The sequence below is a fragment of the Eleginops maclovinus genome, chromosome 20 (assembly GCF_036324505.1).
Source record: "Eleginops maclovinus isolate JMC-PN-2008 ecotype Puerto Natales chromosome 20, JC_Emac_rtc_rv5, whole genome shotgun sequence".
In the NCBI taxonomy this organism is placed as follows: Eukaryota; Metazoa; Chordata; class Actinopteri; order Perciformes; family Eleginopidae; genus Eleginops; species Eleginops maclovinus.
In genome coordinates this window covers 18,978,546-19,002,158 of record NC_086368.1, presented here as the reverse complement: position 1 = coordinate 19,002,158, position 23,613 = coordinate 18,978,546, and the positions used below count along the sequence as shown (strand labels likewise).

Here is a 23,613-nt window from a genome sequence, read left to right as displayed (position 1 = left end):
AACAAGCCATTACTGCAAAGACTCTGGAACGTTCCACTGAATGTGCTGAATGAATGAACGCCCCTCACAAATCTGTTGAAGTATTTGGTTATGCAGCAAGCTTCTCAGTGTGTGTCAACATCCAAAATATTCTTACCTAATCCAAGGCAGGACACCCGCAGGCCCGACTTCCCAAGGTTTCTGTCAAAACAGAGAGAATTAAATTCACATTATGCAGCACGGAGGTGGCAGTGATTTGTGATATTTCAGTGGCTATGAGAGTAGGACTTTAGGCCTCGTTTTGAACTTTGAGTGCTGATTGATACATAAATGAATAAAAATAAACATCACTATTCTGTAATGTGGGGCGGTCTTTTTAATGCAAGCTTGTAAAGAAAAACAGGGGTGGTATGGATTTGAAGGCAGTCTGCGTCTTCTGCAGTACTGCCACATGTATGTCGGATGTGTAAGGTAGGACTCGACACGTCTTCTGACAATATGCGTGTATGTGTGCAGTGAAATGTCAGAGGGAAGCGGGGAGGAAGTGGGTATTAAGCGGGACCACCATGACATTCAGTGAAAATTCTCACAGCACACCAGGATTCCTCAGCCGCCATCTGACTAAAATCCCCCGCAGCAAAGAGGAAGCTTGACTACTCACAACAACTTGCTCCTTAAGCTGGCGTCTCTGAGCCTATCAGCGTGCAGACAGAGCCCTCTGCTGACAATCACAGCGTTGGTTGGGTCTTTGATTCTTTGGTGCAAGCTTTGAAACTTTCCTAAAACATCTGTGGCTCCTAATGAAATGGCAACTCAAAAAGAAAACTGATTTTTTTTTTTTTTTAATTCAGGAGGAATTTGGATTGATATTCAGACCGTAAGTGTTTCCTCAGATATCACAGATCTAAGAAATGAGTAAACGTATAACTGAAGTGTGCTACTTCTGGTCAACCTTCTTTAATAGATAAGTTGGCAGCGTAAAGAGATAAAAGAAATGCGGCATAAGAGATGATGTAACATGTGCAGGAGTCATAGTGAGCGAGTGGGAGGATATCTAATACTTTTTTATAAGACCGCCTGTATGGAAGTAAAGTTGAAATAAAAAAAACAACTACAAAGGGTGATGAAGGATAAGTGTGTGTGAACATGTGTGTGTTATATGACTGTGCTTGTGAACATGTATGTGTGTGGGTGTTCTGTGAAGGAATGGTAAGATTGCTGAATTGCTGCTGTGACTTACAAAACATTTCATTCAACGTGGTCTGAACACCGAGTCCAAAAAATCTGACTAAACCTTTTTTTAAATAAATATGCAAATCTCCATCTGTTAGTAGGCTAAGTGGACTGCAGTCTTGTTGTAGTGTAACCAAAAAAGAATCTCGCAATGCTTTAGGAATCTTTTTGATGTATTTCTGTACACCTTCTTTTTATGAAGAGCTAATCCAGTTAAATGTTCAACTCATCATCCAGCATCATCAGTTCCACTCTTACTTCACTGAACCACCACGGATGCTAGTAGAGTCTTTTTCCTGACTCTAGATTTCAAAATCACAGACAAAAAAATCAACCCAAAGAGGTTTCAGTGAGATAGCGTGACACTGAAAAGTACTGAAATTCTATCAGGTTTGTTTATTTTGAAAGTACCGCATTTGGGTCAAACCTATTCCCAACAAAGCATCACATTAAAAGGATCAGATTTGGTTAGTGAGGTCTGTAATCGTGTTACAGTTTGACTCCGAGGGCACGATGACGTCTCGTATAGGACCCTGCTCACTTATGAGCAAACAAAGTCACGAGGGAGATGAGAGGAGGATAAGAGAATCCAGTGGGAACACGTGCAATTACTGCAGTGACAAGGTTAACACAAGTCCCTTCTGGCTAAGAACTGCAGCAGATCTACAATCAACTGCCTCTTAATTGCGTGAGTGAAATACCCCCTGGGGGGGGGCAGTGCTGCTTGCTGTCACAAACAATTCAGTCAGACAACTCACACTTGAAATGTTCATTAACAGCAGCATATAGTTGGATTTAGTTACAGTTTGGCATCTAGGCTCCTCACAGATATATTTACAGAGAATATTAAGGAGTGATGATGTAATACCTTCAGCCCGTCCTACTGCTGGATGCTGGATCAGACGCCCAAAGATCTGCTTCGGTGCAGTCTTTAGTAGAGTGTACAGTGAGTCTGAGTCTCTTCCAAGAATGAAGCTGCTTCAGATTTAGATGTTTATATGTGATTAAGTAAATTAGTGTTGCTCAGTGTTAATACATGCTGCACTTGCATGTTCACAAAAAGAGATGCATATCAAACCTGTCTAATCTGATAAACTTATCAAACTACACACATGCTTTAGTGTTGCAGCATTTTTCGCTGCGTGACTGTGTCAGTGTTGCATAAGCACGCTTTAAACATGAACACTGCACACACAGTACCATTGCATTCAAACACTACACCTAAATATAGGTAAGCAGGATATCAGAATACAGAGCTCTGACCTTGCCATTGTTCTCATTGTGGAAGGTCCATTTTGTCAGCACATTGTTGTGTTCAATATTTTACTAGACTGGCCTTGAATGGTGCATTGCTGCAATGACCCTCGGCCAGCCTGAAGCAGGCAGGGGTCAGGTTCCCGCTTAGCCTCAGCAGACATGAACCACAACAGTAAAGTCATCTCTCACACCCCCAATGATAATGAAGGAGACAGGCAAAATGCAGGACCACAACACCAAAGCAGCCGCAGGGACAAAGCCTGATGAGACAGGAAATGACCGTAGCACATGTCCAGTCCAGTTGTTTACTTGGGATTACTAGGTAACCTTACTTTGGTATGTGAGTTTATTGATTATGGGTGGCTTGGTCTTGATCTATTTAGGGCTTGTTTGCACACAAGCCACATTTCACTTCAGCTTGACACAATGAATCCTGCTGGTCTAAGTTAATCATTCGGCTCTGACTTTGGCAGCTGGCCTGTGGAAATAGTAGAGGTTTTTTTTTCCGTTAAGGTCAACATGAGGCAGGACATATCAGAGGTCAGGTTCTTTCAGTCATATATAATTGATTACTGGAAAGTTGATTATTGGGTTATTGTATTTGAAGGAAATGTGTCTATGTATATATCTTGCCAAGAGTTACTTAATACATTTACCATGTCAATTTCCGCATACAAACTTTCCACACCTTGGGATGAAAGAGAATATCTTATAGTATTTTTAACTGACCAAAATAAGAGAAAGATGCCCATCTTTCACAAATACTAATGACAAACAGTGTATTGTAAGGTGTTAATGGAATCACTATGACATATAAACAGAGATGAAGGTCAGAGCAAGTATTGTCACACAACATCGAACTCTAACTTTCCAATCAGCAATAAAGAAATAAATATGGCCACCTGGAAGGCCACAGCAAATACATTTTACACACGTCATCACGCCTATAAGGTTTTAAACTGATGGTTTATAGGTTTAAGGGATAGATATTCACATAGGAGCAGATATACACCAATTTTGACTGTAGGTATGGAGTCGGCAGACTGGGTGGGAGAGATGGTTTGAAGTCAATGTGAAGTCAGCGGACAGGAGAGACAGGACAGGACAGGGTGATGAATGAGGAAACAAGGTCACAGTGCTGTAAAGAGGAACGTGTTGAGAGATATGTTTACTGCGCAACTATTAATACTACCTAACACGCGGCTTCAAATTCAGTAAAACGCTCAGACGGAATGTCACATCCCGTGTTGGCTGCAGGTTTCCTCTTCCTATCAGGTTGATGTAACAAAAGCTGCTCGTACACATCACCTGAAAAAAGGAAGAGTTTGTCCAAATTCACGCCAACTTTCTTTAATATTCCTAAATAAATCTTTCTGAATTCAAAATAACTTTCTACCATGAAAGTGTTCGCTTCTGGCAGATCAACTTTTTTTTGTTACTCTGAAAAAATGTTTTTCAATTTAAGCCCAAAAAATTGGACTTCCGGGGTGAGTTAAGTTAATGGATAAAGACTGTTCTAAGTTAACCAGATGTCTTAAAAGGAATAGTTTGACCTGTGCTAATCAGTATTTGCAAAGGCATACAGCCGTGGAAAAAATTAAGAGACCACTTCAGCATTATCAGTTTCTCTTGTTTTATTTTTTATAGGTACATCTTTTGAGTTAAATGTTTTTTTGTTTTTTTTATTGTATTCTATAAACTCCTGGCAATTTTTCTCTGTTTTGGAATTCGACAGACACTGGAATGGCTGCCATACATGTAGAGATAAAGATTTAAGAAAAAATTGGAGTGGTCTCTTAATTTTTTCCACGGCTCTATAATTGATGGAGAAAGAAACAGTTAGTTTAGCTCAGCAATAAGACTGAAAACAGGAGGAAACTGTTCAAAATAGAGTCCGAAAATTGGTCCTCCAGCGCCTCTAAAGAGAACTAATAAATATATTAAACCCCCTTGTCTACACTGGTTGCCTGGAAACCCTGAGCGACAACTTAGAGGTTTGGAGATGCTTGAAGGTGGATTTTTGCCAGTAAAATGTTTTGGTATAGGCACCAAAAAACCTGCCACGCGTATTATTTACATTCATTTTTTATCCAAGTTCCACCTCTATACTAGTTTAATTGTTTATTTCCTGTTTTAAAGATGATATCTCCTTAGTGTGAGGAACCCTGCGGTCCTTTTGTTCTCACCGGAAGTGACTCAATGGTCTGTTTTGTCCCATTGAAGCCTTTATGTGAACACACGCTCGGTGATAGCGTGTATACTGGTCTTTGCTTGCGGCACTATATCTGACAGCAGGCTAAGAACATGTCAAATGTTATTTAATTTCTACGTATTGAAGCACTTCAAGACAGTTGTCAGTGTTGGCGGTTTATTTATTTAACTATATGAACAGATTGTTGTCTCAGAGGGTTTTCCTGAGGCTCTATTTGTTTTCCTTATAACTAGAGTGTTTTCAGGGGCTGTGGATAAATCTGACAGTGCCCACAGCGAGGGAAACATCTTCTGCTCTTTGCTGGAGAGGATGGAGGGAGACATTAACTATAACCCGGGGCATTGCAAGTCTCAGCATTGGTTCTTGTATATCGTTTCTTTAATGTCACACTGAGCTGTGGTCCAACATCCTGACATGCTAGTGATAGAGTATATTCTACAGATAAAATGCATTTTAAAAATCTAAATTTGGCCGTTTTTAATTGACCAAGTGAACTTCAATAGAAAGCAGAAGAACAAAATTCTGAAGAGAGATGCAACAATTAGTTGATTAATTGATTGACGAGACAATGAATCAGCACATTCATTAACTGTTATCTGACTATTAAGTACTCAGGTTCCAGCTTGTTACGTTTGAATAATTTTGATTTCATCTTCTATGATTGTACAATGAATGCCTTAGGATTTTGGACTGCTGGATGAAAAAAAAACAAGACACTTGAAGATGTTGTTTGTTGCAGCCCTAATCACAAATAACTTAAGTAGATGTAATCATCATAAAAATCTCAACTGTACTATTTAGCTCTAACCGGCATGTCAGAGACCATCTTGCTGATGAAAAGGAGATTGCGTTTGCCACTGTATTGATTTAGGGCAAACTGTCTGGTGCCATCTGCCTAATTAAAAAAATGTTGAGGTTAAATATTCATAATACACATGACTAAGCATGAAGCTGCAGGGTAAATGGGATTTTCTCCTGCTGGCCTGCACTCTTATTATTTTCTGTAGTAAGCTAAAGCTCCGGCCTCCTGCTGCAGTACAGCCTCACTTTGTGCTTTTCCTCAATCCCACATTACATAACATGCAGTTCAAATGCTTCTCATGCAGAAAGAAAAGCTAAACACAAATGCCATGGTCCAAACAAGTCTGTTGATATTTGTCTTATTTGTACATATGCACCCATGTCCTTAGTGTTTGCAGAATAACAGTCTACTATTGTGGCAGCTTTACAAATATAATACCTTCACACAGCGCTTTTGGACACATTATTATGGAAATATGTTGTGATCTTTGGGCTTAAACTAAGTTAAATTCCTGCATTCAAATTCTAAAAACAGTATAAACTGACAGATTAGTAAAAAAGGACTTGCCTCTTGACAGTGCAAAACCAAATTAATAAATCTAGGCTATTCTTAAAGCATTTGAGAAAATAACAAGCAGAGAGAAATGAGTGGTAAGACACACAAACACACATGCTGGCTCCAATTAAACTTTATCAGTGAGGTAAAGAAATAACAGCTGTCTTCATTTTCTCCTTCAACCATAACACAAGTGTGTCTCTCACATACAGATATGCTTAAAAGCATCAAAATATCCCACGACACCCCCCTAGCACACTCGCTTTCTGATACAACAACACAGGCAAAACCTCCGCGCATACAGTGAAACACAAGCCTGCATCCGTAAATCAACCATCCCACCGTTTGGCAATTTCTCTCCAAACGCCCAGTGCAAACAGATGGTAATTTTATTTTTGATGCACATTTAAGTCACTAAGTGGCTATACTGTAGGCCTGAAATGTTCAGTGGATGAGTGTAAGTATTTACATCAGAGTGGCCAAAGTGTACTCCTGCATGCGTGTTCTGCTCAACTATCACGGTCTATTTATGATTCATATTTCAAGGGGGGGGTGCAGGCTGTGGAAATCTGGCTCCATGATGAAGAGCCCTCAGAATGCAGGGAAACGTCCCAGCATGCACCCACACTTATGACGCCCTAAATCTCACACCCACAGCTTTTGTCACCAAAATACTCAGCCATGCATGCTTTTGCATTTGTGTTACAAAATATAGGAAAGGATGCTCCGCTTTATCTTCCTTAAAGAATGCCTGTTCAAGGACAATGACAAGCCCACATTTAACTATGAACAGTTTCATCTCCCTTCTGCAATTATAATACAATACTACAATAAGGGTAGTTAATGAGTAAAAGCTCAGTGCACTATGTTAAAGATTTCCCATTATGGTGTAAAATCGCTGGCAGTCTCCTCCTATTTCAATCTGAATAAATTCTGCCATTGGTTACATCAAGTCACTTTAAGGTGCACTAAATAAAAAAGAACAGTTAAGACGGTCTTTCAAGTAGCGTCATATCTCTGTGATTTATCATGATACAAGTTCACACAAAACAGTGGAGGGGATTTAAATGCCATCCGCTTACACAACACTGCCAGTAGCTATTTACTGTGGCTGTGATTCACTGACAACTTTACACTAAAAGTGGAAGTCCAGAGATGTTAAGAATCCTCATGACAGTCTGGGCTAAGGCAAGTTACTTGTGGATTTACACCAGGAGAGAAGATGAGTCAGCTCGGATTTACATGACCACTGCAGTAAACAATACTGAGTGCAACGCAGCAGAAGTGTTGAAGGGTTGCAAAACAAGCTATGAGAGCGAGAACAATACGTTGACAAAAAAACCTAAATAAAAGTGTTTTCCACAGCAGTTTATTATAAGCTCATATGTTTAGTCTGCACAATGTATAAAAGTGGCAGTGCAACCAAAAAGTGATCCGGATCAAAACTTATTCACCTCAGCATTACTTTGCAGAATTTTATTTGCCACGCCTGAGCAGTAAAAGTGGTTCTTGTAAAGGTGACTCAGGTGACTGCTTGAGAGAAGAGCTGATAACCGGACTTTGAAAAGCAAAGGCTTTACAGGATTGACTTCCTACCTGAACTGCTTTCCCAATCCCACAGATATTTTTCCGTTCCCTGAGCAAGACTGCTTTACATAATCATAAGCCATTTGGTGTGCATCATTAATTCAGTCCTGACTGAAGACATTTAATCACTCCTTGGAGGAGGTGCAGGCTCTTACAGTCAAGCTTGATGATTTTAACCAGTCATGTCAAGCAGGCCTGGTGTCACATTGCAGAACGGCTCAGTCTGTGGAAAGACAGCCCAGTAAAGCAGTCTTTTTGTTTACCTTGAAAGATGTTTGCTTTGAAGGTGTCATCGTCCTTGACAGGGAGGTCACTTCCAAGCTAACCTGCACCCTTGCTTAGGAGATGTTGACTAAAAAACTTGATTTAAGCTCAAGGATGCCATTCAGGGAAACACATGCAAATGAAGCTGATCTGAATTTCCCACCACCATTCTGGAGAGTAGATAATCGTGGAAAGTTGCTGGGTGGATAAGCTTTAACTGTATTCTTATGGGGAACATTTATAAAACCGCTAACCTCTTCAGCGGTCAAAATGGAAAATGAAAAACTGGAATCTGAAATTGATGGACAAAAAGAATCCTTGTGCTCAAGGATGAAAAGATAAATGCATGGCCATATTAAAGGGCTTGCAAGCTTAACTTCGAGATGCAGTTTGAAAGATACGCAGTGACATGAGCACAGATCACTCCAGCCTACTGCACTTCCTCTTGGGCAGAGTGCCTACCATAGCATTAACCTTAGCACTCTCCGTTCCTTTCTTCCTTTTTTCCCTTTTCTAATCTCTCCTTCAGTCCCTTTCATCGTCATCTCTTTAAAAACAACAAAACATAACGTTGTAGCCTCTGTGCATGCATCTCTGAGCCTAACGCTGCATTAAGGCTTGCATTACCTTCAGTTTACATCAGATGCAAGCTGGGTTCACAAATACAGAGCCTGTTATGTACTTCGGACTACACTGCGGAAGCGAGGAACACAAACAGCCGCTGGCCCCCGAGCTGAAGATGATTTTACTCATTCAATACCATTAGCTTCAATAATGACAGTGCGCCAGCATGGCAAGCTGCCTCTAGCAAATCAGATGCAAAGGATTGTGCCGTTTCCTCAGACAACAGTACTGAGGATGGGTAAGTGTTCCCTCAAATCAACACCTCTTCCTTATTTCTCAGTCAGCTTTTGTCCATTTATTCACCCCCACAAAAACAAACCGACTTTTATAAGCACATTTGCACTTGCATTTTTTCTTATTTCGGTGCTTGAAAACTATAATTAAAAAGTATAAAAAGGTGTATTTCAATATCAACAGGCAATATTTTAAAGAGTTGAGTAAAAATATACCCAAAAATGGCAAAATGTCACTACTCTGAACAGAATTAGGCTGCTATTTAGAAAATAGAAAATAAATGAACACTAGGAATATGTGTATTACAAAAGAATAGCACATGTAGATCAGTATTTAATTCAGAGTTTGTAATCAATATTTGTCTTTGGTGAGCAGTTGAGTGACAGGTGGGACAATATAGAGAGAAATGATTCCTGACAGAAACACTGCACAAGTGAACAGCTTTCTGCAGATCATAATGTAGAAATAATGTCAAATCATATTTCACCAATGCTGCCTACAGACTGTGTCCCCTGCTACTGGTCCATTTGCCATTCACTCCTCTATCCTCAGTGCTTCTCTATGCATTTAAAGATATTCCACTTAATAATCTGCTCCTTCTTCATCTTGTGTAAAAGCTGATATAATCTGAGTCAATCAACACAGGAATAGAAGAGATTGTGTTATAAAAGCTATCATGCAAACAAAGCTTACCCTTAATGTTAAATATGGGCTATAGTAGATTAAAACAGTCATAGTCTTTCTATCCCTTGGGGTTCCTACACACAAAAAACAAACATTTGCTGCACCATTTAATGAAAGCAAAAGAAGTGTAAATACTACAATAGAACAGCAATCAGCAATCATCTAAATTAAAGGGGTTGTGATACATATTCAATGCAGCCTAATGCTACTATAATCACAAGATATTACTTTGCAAAGTGTTTGTGTTCACACCATGTCCGGGACAACTATTTTATATGACAAGGGTTATACTCATAGTTATGACTGACTGTGTAGCTTTGGAGTCAATGCTTGGAAATGTATCTGATTTGAATATTTAACAACAGGAGCTGCAGAGATTAAATCTCTATAAACCCAATTGTAAAATATTTCAATTTAAGGGATTATCAGCATAAACTAAACAAACGCAAGAGTTGTGCTGTTATGATGGACGTGTTCTTGCACCTTAGTTTCCCCTTTAAAATCTGACCACATTCAGCTTATTTTACTTTGTTTGCTGTGCTTGTTTGTTACTCCTGCATCAAACAAATAAGCTATTAATGACTACTTATATAATTTCACTCCCAGACACATAAAAGTTTCACCATTTAAGTGCTCATATGATAAAACTACAAATCTCTTCTCTTGAGATGTTGTTGTTTTTGAGTGGATTTGAGGAGAACAAACTGGTGTGGATAGTCTTCTCTGTATTGTATCCTGAGTCAAGGAGATTTTGATCATTCTTACTCTACTTCATCAGTCGGGAGATAAATCCTGCAGTTTAAGATGAATTAAAATACTTTAAATAAGTCTTACGGTTTCAGTTTAGACATGCCCTACCTATACTTCATGCCAGTCTTGATGCTTTGCTCGCTGGAGGAAGGAACACTCTGAACAGAGAGCTGTCCGAGACTTCGGGCCACCATTGCCACTGCTCTGAACTTGCTGCGGGTGCCTGTGTTGGGGCTGTTGGCATTCTGGCGGTTTAGCCGGTCCTCCGTAGTGCGGCTGACTCCCCCGCGGTGGTCCGTGCACACTAATGACACCTGCATCCTGGCTTTTGGCCGGCCGTCCCAATTGTGGAGACTCTAATTACCCTCTCCTTTGGTTCAATCAGGTACGACAAACTCCCAGAGGTGCTGAGTCTGAGGATCCTCTCAACAGCGTGAGACAGTTCAGTCTGTAGGAGGCAGCAATTCCGAGTCCAGCCTCACACACTGTGCCTCCGTTAGAAATGTCTGTCCAGTCGCTAATGTGACTAACTAGCGCACAATGTTCAGGAGAAAAAAAGAGTGGCAGGAGGACGGGAGGTAAGATCAGAACGTATTCAAACAGTAAAGGAACGCTGATCAGGGGAAACCTAAATCCTCTCAAAGAAAGTCCAATTCAAGAACACCATAACAGCATCTTTCTCAGCTGGTGTGAGGAACATTTGTGCAATCACTGCAGATGCATAAAATGCAGGTTCAGTGCAAAGCTATAAAGAAAACAAAAATCCTTAAAAAATAAAGAAAACAGAGTCCAGGAAAAGCAGTGTTTGTGTGAATATCCCTCTGCAAGTTATTCCTTTCATCCGGGTGTCCTCCTCTCGCTTTATCTTTAATCAGAGGCTCATCAGAAGCTGACAGGCAGAATTAGAGTCCTGCAATTTCCTTTTAAAGCTGAGTTCAGTGCTAGAGATAACACCTCTTGCTGCCAAGCTTTAAGAGTGGAAACGATTGGATCCACACAAAGAGATTGAGAAAATAAAACACGAACACCCAGTTCCAGGAGGTTTTCATCTCCCCTTCTGAGTCTGCCTTGACAGTTGCATGGCTGCTGAATATTTAACCTCTACTACTGCCTGTTAGCAAAAGGGCAGCCTCATATTCAGTCGCCAGCTCTGACTGTAGACTCGGTAAAACTTACATCTGTATGCCTTGTGCTCAGCGTAACGCCGCACAGTGCACAGAGGCAAGAGTCGGGAGGAGAGAGAGAGAGAGAGAGAGAGAGAGAGAGAGAGAGAGAGAGAGAGAGAGAGAGAGAGAGAGAGAGAGAGAGAGAGAGAGAGAGAGGGAGAGGGAGGGAGGGAATGTGGTGGGAGGGATATGAAGAGAGCTACAGCAGCGTGAGAGAGCTAGGCATTGAAATCTGTTGTGTTTACAGCAGCACTCATTTTGGTGCTCTTCTTTGTCTGTCTGTTGCCCTGCAGTGTGCTTTCTAGTTTATTCTGTCAGAGGAAAAAAGAAAGAAGCTGAATGCTCACTGGTCAGGACTTTGCAATAGCCTATGGCCTAGGACAGGGGGCTCTCACGTGGGTATGTTCAACTGCCCATAAAATATTCATTATGTAACTTTATCTGTGACAATAAATGTCCAAGGCAGGGCTGTCTGAGACATTTGTCTGCACTGCTTCATTACTTGAAAAGTGATTCAAAGAAATGTATATTCATGCACATAAATAAAACGTTTTAGGATAGATGACTAAGTTTTTCATCAGCAGCATTATTACTGTAGGAGAGCTGTTTGGTTAAAATATTATGGTTGAAAGTAAACACCACAGTAATTGGATGTAATGCAACAGTAGCTGCAGATTGAAGAGACAGTAGATTAGGGACACGCTCCCAGTAATATAATACTGAAGCTTATCTGTATGGACCAGAGTGTGTGCCAAGGAGGTAATTGAAGGGGATGCCATCAGAAGCAGACATATACAGTAAAGAAGAAAAGAAAAAAAGATACCTCCATCACAGGAATCAAGTGAAAAGGCTGTTTCTAACAGACAGCTCTATTCTTAGAGCTATGACCTATGACTTAATACAACCCTGAGGGGAAAGGTGTTTTAATCCAACTGAAATCTGATTTAAATTTCTCATTGTGTGCAGGGAGCAGAGAAGCCAGGCTCAAGATTTCCTTTTGAATGCTCTATACCCAGCACTGGAAGGGATGTGGCTGAGTTTCAGTCTCAACAGCGGCAGCCAAAGCAACATATGGGCGACATGGATGGGGTCTCATCACCTTTTCAGGGTTATGTCCTGCACTTTGTGATAAAGAACACATTTTGGGACTGATGCCATTTTGCTCTCTGCTCGTTCCAACAAAGCAGTTGAGCATGAGAGCAGTCTGACCTGGCAGACTTTTACCCTACAGGGTCCATGCACTTAGCGCCAGTGCTGTGGAAACGTGATGCAGCCATCCACTGAGCTCTGTTCCAGGGCCCCCAGGAGTCGTGACATAGGGAAGTGGGAGGGGCCAGGGACTCAGGAGGCAGAAACACAGTATCAAGTCCAGATAATAACCCTGAAAAACAGCCCAAGCTAGCTGAATAAATCTCCAGCCTTGGCACACCTGAAAATATTAAGAAATGGGATTAAATAAATGCTGTTTATTTACATACAACCTTTGGTCCTAAAGTTAAATGTTAAGGCTTTAACTACAACGCCACAGCATTCCAGGGCTACTCAACTAGACGACTGATTTCTTGTCATTACTAAGCCATATTAATCCTTTGTTGACCCTTGATTTATCTGCACCTGAAAATCTACACATCTATCGATTGTTGTGCAACGCAAGGTAGAGTAATCAATACAAGCATGCATCATCCGACAGACTAGTCATCCATCACCTAAATGAATCAATAGAACAACCATTTTTCACATATTGCTCTTTCTGGCATTTTCTTCAGCTGACTGACTCTCACCACGAGATGCAAACCACATTGCAACAGACAGTATTCATAGTCTTCACTGTAAAATACTTCAAATTAAAAATGGTATAACACCACATGCACCATTGCCTTGTAATCAATAAATAAATCAGGAGCTATAAACTGACGATAAAATATGCCAACAGAGTGAGCCAAAATCTAAACCTGCTAAATCCAATAAACCATATCCGTCACACTTAAAAATGCACAGCAGGCACATCTGCCAACTTTCTTTATATTGACAGCATGCAGTCTAAAACAAGTTGGGGGGATTTACCTAATGAGTGTATTGTCTCAATTGCTAATTTCAAGTCTTTTTCATTACAGTATGACTTTCTCTATATGGATAATGGTTCCATTAACAGGGCAAGGGCATGGCTATGATTGAAGTCACTAACACAGTGTCGCCCTTTTTTGGTGCTCTTTGCACTTTCATTCCAGAACGGTAATGTTTTCACAATGTGCTTACAGTTATTCAAAATTAACATTTCGTTGGCCAAAAAAGGTCTTGTCCAGCGGTCAACCCTCTGATGTGACTTCTGGTTTAAAAGAAAACAAAGATGGGGACGGCCCAAAATGCCAAACCTGAGGCTTTAAAACAGTTGTCCACAGTGGGTGACATCATGCTGACTATGTCTACTCATAAACAGTCTACGTTAGAAACCTGTGACCTTGTTCCACATTTGCCCTCTTTACAACACTCATGCAGTGCAGACTTGACATTCCTGAAGGGGAGGTCTTTTATCTGCATGACACACATATTCCATAAATCACCTCAGTGTTTAATTCATCACAGAAGTGTTCACTTGCATGACACATCAAATTGCACTGCAGACAACACATGGCTTTCTTGCCTGTGGGTGATCCCAGAGTCAAAGTCAATCTGAACAAATGCTTACACATGTATAATCTCATTCAGAATTTCATGCACACTCTCACTGCTTTACTAAGGGCTATTATTGAGGGAATACTGGCCTGAACTATGAGGTGCTTTGTGCTCATTCATCAGAATCTACTGGAGCAAATTAGAAATGAATTGTTAGTCACAAGATAAATCAGTCATAAAGGATGCTGAACTAAAAATAGGAAACTCTAGTCTTTACATAATGCCTCAGAGGTCTGCTGTTAAATTGCTAATTAGCGACATTGTGTTTGGGTTGTGCACATTAGGATGACTCAACCCAATGCGTGACTGTTCTTTCACGATTACAAACTAGTTTAAATATCAATGCAGAGGAAACAGTTTAACAGCAGAAAACCAAATAATCCTATCAGATGCCTTTGTTAGCGCTGGACTCAGCAGCTGGGTGTTAGATAGCACTGCTGAACAAATCTCAGTGTAAAGAAAAGAAATCCATCTCCTCCCACTCCACAGACTATCACAATGTCCTCCATTGAGTCCTGGCCTTCATCTCCTTGCTTTGGTTAAGTGCCTGATTTGCGGTTATCTGAAAATCTACTGAGCTGCTAAAACCCATCTCAGAGACTCAATCAGTGTGAGTGAATGCACAGCACTGATAGGGCCCTGCATTTCATTTAGCGTGCGGGGGAGGAAGAGGAGAGAAAGCTGGATACCTACAGCAGAATATGCGTGTTTCAGTGATCACGACTACAGAGGAGTAATATTCACTGACAGCAATATTTTTCCGAGGTGTGTGGACAAAAAAAGATAAACAGGAGACACAGATATTCAGGTTCAAAGTCACCATTCAATAAAGCCTACAGCTGAAATGAGAAGAGGAAATGTATCTTTGTTTTTGACAGTCCTGTATTCCTTAATGCCAATTCTAGAATAAAAGCTGCAAAAACACACACTTAAAATGATTGGCGTTTTTTTCCCAGTTCACGCTTGCAGCCCTTATTGGGCGGGAGTGTTGGCGATCAATGATGCCGCATCATAATGAAACTTCTGCACGAGAGATTTTGCTTGGACAGCTGACTTCTTCCAGCTTACAGCCCACAGACTGCAGCTGGCAGCTCAGTGGCAGAGAGGGAAAAGACAACTACTGAACTTTCATCGACAAAAGCGTCAGAAGAACTGTGACCACAGAGGTGGGCCACTGTCATGAACGATGATCCTACACCACAGCGGCAGCATCAGCTCTAAAAATAGTCACTGGCTCTTTGAATCAATTCTACAGTGAGCATAGACAAAACTATGACGCCCTAAAGTACTGAAATTGGGAAAGGGCTTCAAAATTTGAATATGTTTTCCCTTATTGAGGGGCTGTCTGGGTAACACCATCTAGCAAGTATTGGCCAATGAACTGGCATCCAGAGCTGCTGTGGGCTATTAGGCCTGATCGGTCCAAGCAAATTGCTGGCTTACTGCCCTCTGTAGAGACTACGTCAGGGATCCTTTAATATGGACTCCTTGAAATCTGCAAGTAAATAGGGATACATTTGTAAAGCAATGAGTGCTTTAAGCTAGATAAACAGAGTAACATATCAGCAGCTTCATCTGACTCAGCCTTCTTAAATTTACATCTCTTACCATATAAGAAAGTGAATCCAAGGGTATTAGGGCAAGGCTGATTGTTACAGGCAGTGGTTGATAGAGCAGCTGTAGCCGATGAGCACAGTTGTATCAAGTGTAACTGCGGGCCAGCTGTCCGATGGAGGTTTAACTTCCACTTACTGAGGGTTTAATTGAACTGCATTACTGAGGATTTGAGTAACCGAGTGAAAAGGATGGCATCCCTGAGATCTGAGATGGGAGTGGCTAAGCAGAGAAGTGTGTGTGTGTGTGTGTGTAAGTGAGGGGGTGAAAAGGCTTAGGAGAGTTAATGGAAAGTGATGTGAGGTCAGACAGATTGACAGTGTTGATCGACAGATGTGGTAATGCTTTTCTAAGAGCTTAATGCATCCTGAGGCCCGGTCTAAACATTTCTAACGGCTGACTCTTTCATCACTGCATCCAGGATGTAATTAAATGAAGTAGTAGTAGTATTACCAATTGTGGTATAATGGTTTTCTTATCATAATGTCGTTTTTTGTTTTTCACAAGTCAAATAAATACTCATCCTCTTGCTGATAGGAAGGAAACAAACTAAAGAGGATATGTTGAAGCCATTAAAGAGCCATCACAAATAATATTGAACATTAGGTCCATCTGTCGTAATTCGTGCCTCAGTTTTCTGGTAATTCTCGAGGAAACAGATAAATGAAAAGAGATGCAGGTCACATCTGTGAACAGCCAGTGCGGCAATCATAATTCTCCAGTGAACATGACAGATTCCCCGCAGACAACAGGGCTCAGGAGGAGTTGTCGTTTCAGCTGTTCCCACTGACACATCTAACAGAGCGGGAGGGCTGAGATAATCAAAATAGCACACGGGGAAACCCTGGTATTATGTAATATAGTTGTTACTTTGCCTTTGGCTATTTTCAGAAGTTATATTTAATTTTATATATAGATTAAATTGTCAATATAAACAACATATTTTTTATGTTAATTGTATATTTCATGGTTCACTACAGCTAGATAAATGTATGCAGTATGCAATGAATTGAACACACAATGTTTCAGTAAAATTGTAGACCATTACAAAACAGCAGTGATCTAACAGTTATGTAGACATTTCTGCATCACGGGTTATGTAACGAGGTGTGCTAAAACCAAACAGGACTGAGATACACAGTCCAAGGGAGCGCGACTATTAATCTAAAGAAAGGGAGGAAGCAGAATAATATGTTCTGTAGAATAGAAGATCCTACCGACTGACAGAGTGCATTTGTCATACCTAAGGTTCACACAGAGGGGCGTTGCTAGCCAGAAATGCTTTGTGTTGCAGTTTATTTCAGTGAGAAAATGTGGTTGCTAGTGCTTGGAACTGTAATGGTAATTCTTTACATTTAGATATATCTTTATTAAATGTATACAAACTAAGATGGTTCTCAGAAACGTTAAAATTAATATATATGACACAATTGATTTAAATCAATTTTTTTGTAAAGATTAAATCAATGGGCTGGTATTTTTGCTGTGGATTGTCTGCAATTTTTCCAACAGTAATTGAGGATAAAAAATCCGGGTTTTCAATATATGTGGTATATCACAGCGATCAATCCGTTCTGCCGTGACTACCTTTAGGACATACCGTTATCAGGTCTAATAATTAAAACAAGTTGCTCTTTATATTATGTTATTTTTCCAAGTGGAAGATCAAAACTGTATTTTTTTGTTATCATAGGTCACAGGTTTATCCACATACAGGCAGGCAGTACAATGATATATGCCAATCAAATGCCATTTGTTCATAGAATTGTGATGGTCTACAACTCAAGCTATGCTCCTGAAACAGATAATTCCTATTTCTTTCTCAGCTACTGATTCTGTCCACCTGAATGGACTCAAGCTGTACAAATATAGAAAACATGTATATACATGGTAGGACTGCTGTTGGTAAATCGCTGACCAAAACAGGCTGAGAGGTCAGACCAGTTAAAACCTTCTGAGTCCTCAGCCTAAAACAACACTACGACCTGACACCTTCAAAAAGGCAAAGGGACGATCTGAAGTAAATATCAGTATAGTAAGATATTACATTGTAGTTTTTAAGAACTGGATTCCGTCAGAGTGGATATAGAGTATACTATTAAAAGCTGAAGGTACCATAAGCAAGAAAAGCAAGTTTAGCGAGTTAAGCACCAAATGCACAACTGAGCAATGGGGAAAATATGAAATAGGCTGAAGATTAGGTAAATTCACATATGTTTAAAACTACAGGAGAATAAACCTGAGTCCAACCAACTCTGGATCTGATTTTGCTGCATTTTTAAAAGATTGGTCAAGCGTGAAATAGAAAACTTCCCCTCTGCATTAAATATGCAACAGTGACCACAAAACCACAGAAATGCACTAAAAGCTCGGGTGAACTCTTCCTCTTCACAGGGATAGCTTCAAAACACTGGCCAAGCACTCCCTCACCGCATTTACCATGACGGTATTGAACAATATTCCCGACAAATTCAAAACTGAGGCAGAACACAATGATATTGAGAAGGAAAGAGAAATACTTTTCCCTAACAGAACTTTATATGAAAAAAGCGTCACATTTATTCAGGGAGGGTATTTGACAGTGTGGGAAATATGTGCCTTTTTAGATTGTTGTTAGGTAAAAACTATCATGGGATCCAAAGCGACAACAGCACAACTTTAAAGCCTGAGTGTGAGAAGAGCGGAGAGGGCCTCCTACCTCCTGTCACTACTGGGTATTCATAAAGCACAGAGCTATCCCCCTGCAGCCCAGTGACACACACTAACATGCAGACACACACTCTTTCAGACATAAAAGACGGTCAATGCAGACAAGCATAGGAGTACATGTGAGGAACAGCAATGCTAACATAAGTGAAAAGAATGATTAGCCAGATAGACAAACAGTGCTTCCTGTTGAAGTTCAGCACTGTAATAAAAGAGAGTACAGCTATAAAGATGCTCTTAATAATTAAAGGAAGGAAAAGCAAGAACAGGGCCTTTATTGTTGAATGTGGAGTATAACTGTAGAAAGCCCTGGAAGGAGCAGCACTATAAAGACATACTATTACTCAATAATTCACCTTTTTGTCAAATGAAATAAACTGGACAGGGCTTCACTCTTTGTAAGGTTTGTTTTTGCGTTCGCAACATACATCTAGACATCAAGATATAGAAAGCTTTTATATCAGAAAGTAACAAGATTGTGAACCAGTATTAATGACGATAACATCACCAACATGTGGCATCATTTCAGACAAAACTACACACATGGGCAACTCAGGAATAAGAAAAACGAAGTACTAACAATTCAACTGGCATCGTGAGGACATCTTTCTGACATGCCTTACATAATAATTAATTTAAAATACAACAAAAACCAAAACAAATCATAGTGGTGTATGCTCTAGCGTTTCCTTCGTATGCCCACGCACACATTTCAGAGCAAAAACATTTTTGACAAGCTGTCAGATATCACCAGCCAGACATTGCTCAAAAAGTAATCGGAGAGGTCACCAAAAGAAACCTAATATCTAACATTGCTTCAAATACCTACACATCATCTCCCTCTCCTGCAAAGGTGAAGCACAGACACGTCTGCAGCTCACGTAGATGCAGGATAACTGCGAGGCAAGAGCTTTAGATTTAAAATGGATGAGCAGTTTTGGCTGCAGCCCATTCAGCTGTATGCAGCTGCAGCTGTGGATACTCAGTCTACTGCTAAATTTAGCGCTGGAGTAGGGGATCGCCTGAAGAAAAATGTCACAGTTGCATGGGCTGACACATGCTGCAGATGCTGCTGAGATTGAGAAAGATATATCTTACAGTGTATCCGTGCAAATGTATGTCCCTTGTAGGATGTTAAGAAAGCATGACTGTGTGACACCCAGGGGCGGTGCTATTCATTGGACAAGGAAGGGCAATTGCCTGGGGCCTCGGCCACCAGGGGGCCTCGTCGTCGCGTTATTCGTATTTTGTTTTTTGCTTTTTTTATTATGTATTTATTTATTGTCATTGCAAACAACCAATAACCTATAATAAAAAGGACAACACAATTATTTGGTTTGGTTATTTGGGGGGGCATCCAAATTGTCCTTTGCCCAGGGCCTCATTTCCTAAATCCGCCCCTGGTGACACATTGAAGCAGAGGCAACTTAGATAAGAAATGATAGACAATCCTCCATGCTGCCACCCGGTGACAAGGCTGCTATTTTACACGGTTTTAGTCATCTTTTGGACTAGTTTTAATACCAGGCTAAGCTCAATAGAAAATGATTCACATTAGTGATGCCAGCAGTGTAGGAGTGCAAAGAGTGGTGCACTCGCTGTGCTCAGTGAAAGCGTTATGGCACTGAGTGCAGTGGGAGGCGTTTGGAAAGCGTATGAGCTGTTGAAGTGGAACATAGGCACCATCTAGTGGAGATCAGCTGTTATTAAGGAACTGCACATTTCACAAAATCACATGGTCCATTGTTCTAGTTGAAAATATATAAGCTTCAGGTTTGCTAAACAGAGATGTTCAAAGCTCAACTATGTGTTTGCTGCATTACGTTCTTTTGGTTCTGTTAAAATGAAATCTGAAAAGACAAAAGGAGATTTATTTTTTGTTAGAATTACTGTCAGTGTGTGCTTCAATTTTGATTAGATCTTGAACGATACACTATTATTTGAGTAACAAATGAATAACATCCATCAATATTGATAGACAATCCTTTCTTTTCTTTTATAAGTCATTAAAACGGAATACAATTGATTTTCATTTGATTTTGGACAGTTAGCTATCGAAAATGTTAGTTCAAAATAACTTCTTGGAGAGACATCCCCCTTGGCCACTAATTATTCTTAGACATAACGATCGTCAAGTTAAACTCTAAGGAAAACTATCGAAAGGTAGAGGCTTGACAAAAAATAAATTCTGAAAAAACGGTAGCCTTAAATTATTTAAACAACAATACAATAGTGAAACAAAAATATTGAAGTGTGCTTCCGCTTGCATCATACATAAGTTACTGTTAATGAACCTGTGATGTGCATCTGACTGTGCCTGTGAAGGCTTTTATCCTGATGTTTTTCTGCCCCCTAGTGGCCAAACTTTGATTCATGTCATGCTTTACTACAAAGAACAGACTAGTGTCGAATCAATGGCATCGAAAACAGTTCTCAATCTTTTAGGTATATTTAATTACATAAAACTATTTTTGAGAGAGAAAATGTCCATCTCTGAATCTCAAGGCTTATCATAATTGAAGAGGCATAATGTACATTAAGAACAGTTTGGGTGGAGAGCAGCATTGCACATATGAACATTTTAGTGGATGTCATTACCATATCCATTGGTGTTAAGGCATTCCAGAAATATATACTTCTCCAGTCAACTTCCATATAGTTAATCTAGGAGACACAAGGCTTCCTGTCTCGCTTAACTGAACTGACGCTGGCTCCTTTACCCGCTGCCTGGCTCTTTCAGCCGCACGTCATGGACACTACGGAAAGTTTTCTGCTGTCTAAATGGACCGGCAGAGTGTGAGTGTTTAGTTTCAAAAGACATAATGGAAGTAGAGCAATCCTTTTACTTAATTTGAATTAATAATAATAACCACCTCAAAACTACATGATCAGGAATGTCCTACTTATTCAGATGCACTAGTATATGAGTATTAGATAAGATAATATGAATTATGCCTTATAAAAGTAGTGTTGATTCTACCCATTTAGAGCTTTTCTTTTGGTGCAAACCAATATCTCACAAAAGGCCTGCCAACAAAAAAAGATTTGTAAGAGCGCAGAGTGGTGAGTAAGACAGAGTGTTAAAAACAAGAGGAAGACAATGATTAAACTCTGATAGATGTCTGTGAGCTGGTTAACTTGGGATGAAAGGAGGAGACTCAGACACTCAGAATGACTGAAGCAGAAATATTTATTTATGCTTGGGCAGGAGAATAGATCCAAGCAATGCATGTGGAAGCATTGTAGTGCAACCTTAAATAACCTAAAGATCACCCTGCCTGCTAATTACTTTTCCCCTTACAGAAATGACCACTTGCACAAATATGGGCCTCTCTGTATAGTATATCATTCTTCCTCATGAAGGGAGACTCCCTCACTGTGTGTGTCTCTATGAGCATGGGGTCTGTGAATGAGTGGCTATGATAAGCACCACACCTTATCAGTATTTTCCCAAAAAAGACAATACACTTTGTGTCAGGCTACTTATGAATAAACTATAATAACTAAGGCTAAATAAGAAATGGGGACCTACAGTAATATTTAAGGGAAAGTGATACAAAATATCAATTTTGCTTGTGTTTTATTGGGAAAAGAGATGGCAATTAGCTTAGGAGCAATACTGGCCCGCCTTTCTGACCTCACTCCTGAATTAATGATGAGTATGTGTCAGAGGTCGAATGTACTTCCATCACAGCACTAATTACAGAAGTGCAGGCAGTCACGGTTGGAGAAACAGCAGATTATGGGAGGACTTCCTTCGTTAGATGAGTAAATATTCTGAGGTCAAACAAATATCAATGGTTTATTACAAAACAAATGTAGAAATCCCACTACGAGTGTAATAAATCCACAAGATTAAAATAGGAAAACGAAAAGATTCTGAAACACGTGTTATTGAAGCAACCAGTGTTAATGGTTCCTGTAGGAGACTTATAAAACAGGTATGCTCTTTGAAATATTAAACTTTCTAAATGCGTTCTTGAAAAGCTGCACCCAAGCCTGTCATGGGCCAGTGATTGAGCAGTACACAACAGGGAGGCAACTACGGTCGAGTAAACATGCCTGTATAGGGGTGACACACAAGACGACGGCAATACTCAAGTCAACCCAGACTTGGTAACAGCAGCCAGCAATACCTGTGTTCTGGTCACTGGTCTTGGTCAATAACAACAGCAGCCATGCCTGCGTGTGACGAAGGCTATCCATGTCCACAACAAAGACAACACAACAGCCGCTCAGCCTGCTGCACGACCTCAACCCTTGGGAAAGCAAAAGTCTGTAAATTAAGATGTTTGGTTTGCTGTCAGTGTTGATGACATAGACAAAATGTGCATGATTCAAATTATCTCTTGTAGAGCCAAGATGGTGCTTTATTCCATACTTATTCTTAGTGCATCAATAAGTAATCTTTTGAGATAAAGTCTTTGACTTATGAACTAAAGTTCGGCAGACTGACAAGTTTAACAAAAAGAGTTAGATCAGTCCTCAGATCAATACATATAATTTAGGTATGGCTATGAAACAATGTATCTCCAAAACAACAATATTTTATCAGCAAAGAATAATAGCCTTGCTTTGAGCTTAATACACGTTGAAACGTTGTAAGTGGAATTGTCATTTATGATTTATCTTAAGAACTGGCTGAATCTTCTCAACTCAAGGGATATTTGAAATCTTACATTACATTTAGAAACTAGAAAAGTAAGAAGGCTATGATTAAGGGGAAACAGAAAAGACAGTCTCAGTGAGATTTTAAGGGGCCAGGTAACTCCTTAAGGAGCACTCTGTCCTTCACATGTAGTTGGACAAATATGCCAACGACCTAGATGATTAAAATAAAACCTGAGCCCCAGTACCTTTGCAAGAGGGCAGTCTGACCAGAGGACAGAGCAAGACTGTAATGACATTAACAAAGAGACGGAGGAGCTTGTTCTTCTGACAGCTGAGGAACAAAATAGTAATATTTGAGGCCAACTCAACAAAAACACCTGTTCAGCAGAAGTATAAGAAAGCTGCTCTGAGCTGCTGGTTCTCAGACCCCCACCTCTGACGAGGTCTCTGCTTTATCCGAGACCCTGTCCAGCTCTGCCCCTCTCTTACCTGTATTTCATGCCTGTCTGATATGACACACACTCCTCCAGGGCCAGGCCATTCATCTTCAGGAAGTCTTCCATGTTCTTTATCTGAGCGGCGACTCTCTGTTCCCGGAGTCTTTGCAGCTCAACCGGGTCAGGGGGCTTGGCGGGGGGCTGATTCAGCCCCTGGTCCGAGTG

General features: G+C 40.3%; 1 protein-coding gene across 4 annotated transcripts in view; it reads right to left on the bottom strand.

Moving 5' to 3' along the window:
- The window catches only part of kcnab2a (potassium voltage-gated channel subfamily A regulatory beta subunit 2a), a 75,185-nt gene that overhangs the window by 14,892 nt on the left and 36,680 nt on the right, over positions 1-23,613 (bottom strand). For 3 of the 4 annotated variants that reach the window (XM_063910201.1, XM_063910203.1, XM_063910202.1), the window contains one exon: positions 137-180. In XM_063910201.1, coding sequence (XP_063766271.1) covers positions 137-180 — 44 coding nt within the window. Of the gene's footprint in view, positions 1-136; positions 181-10,289; positions 11,341-23,613 lie in introns of those variants that run through there. The other variant, XM_063910200.1, reaches the window with a different exon arrangement.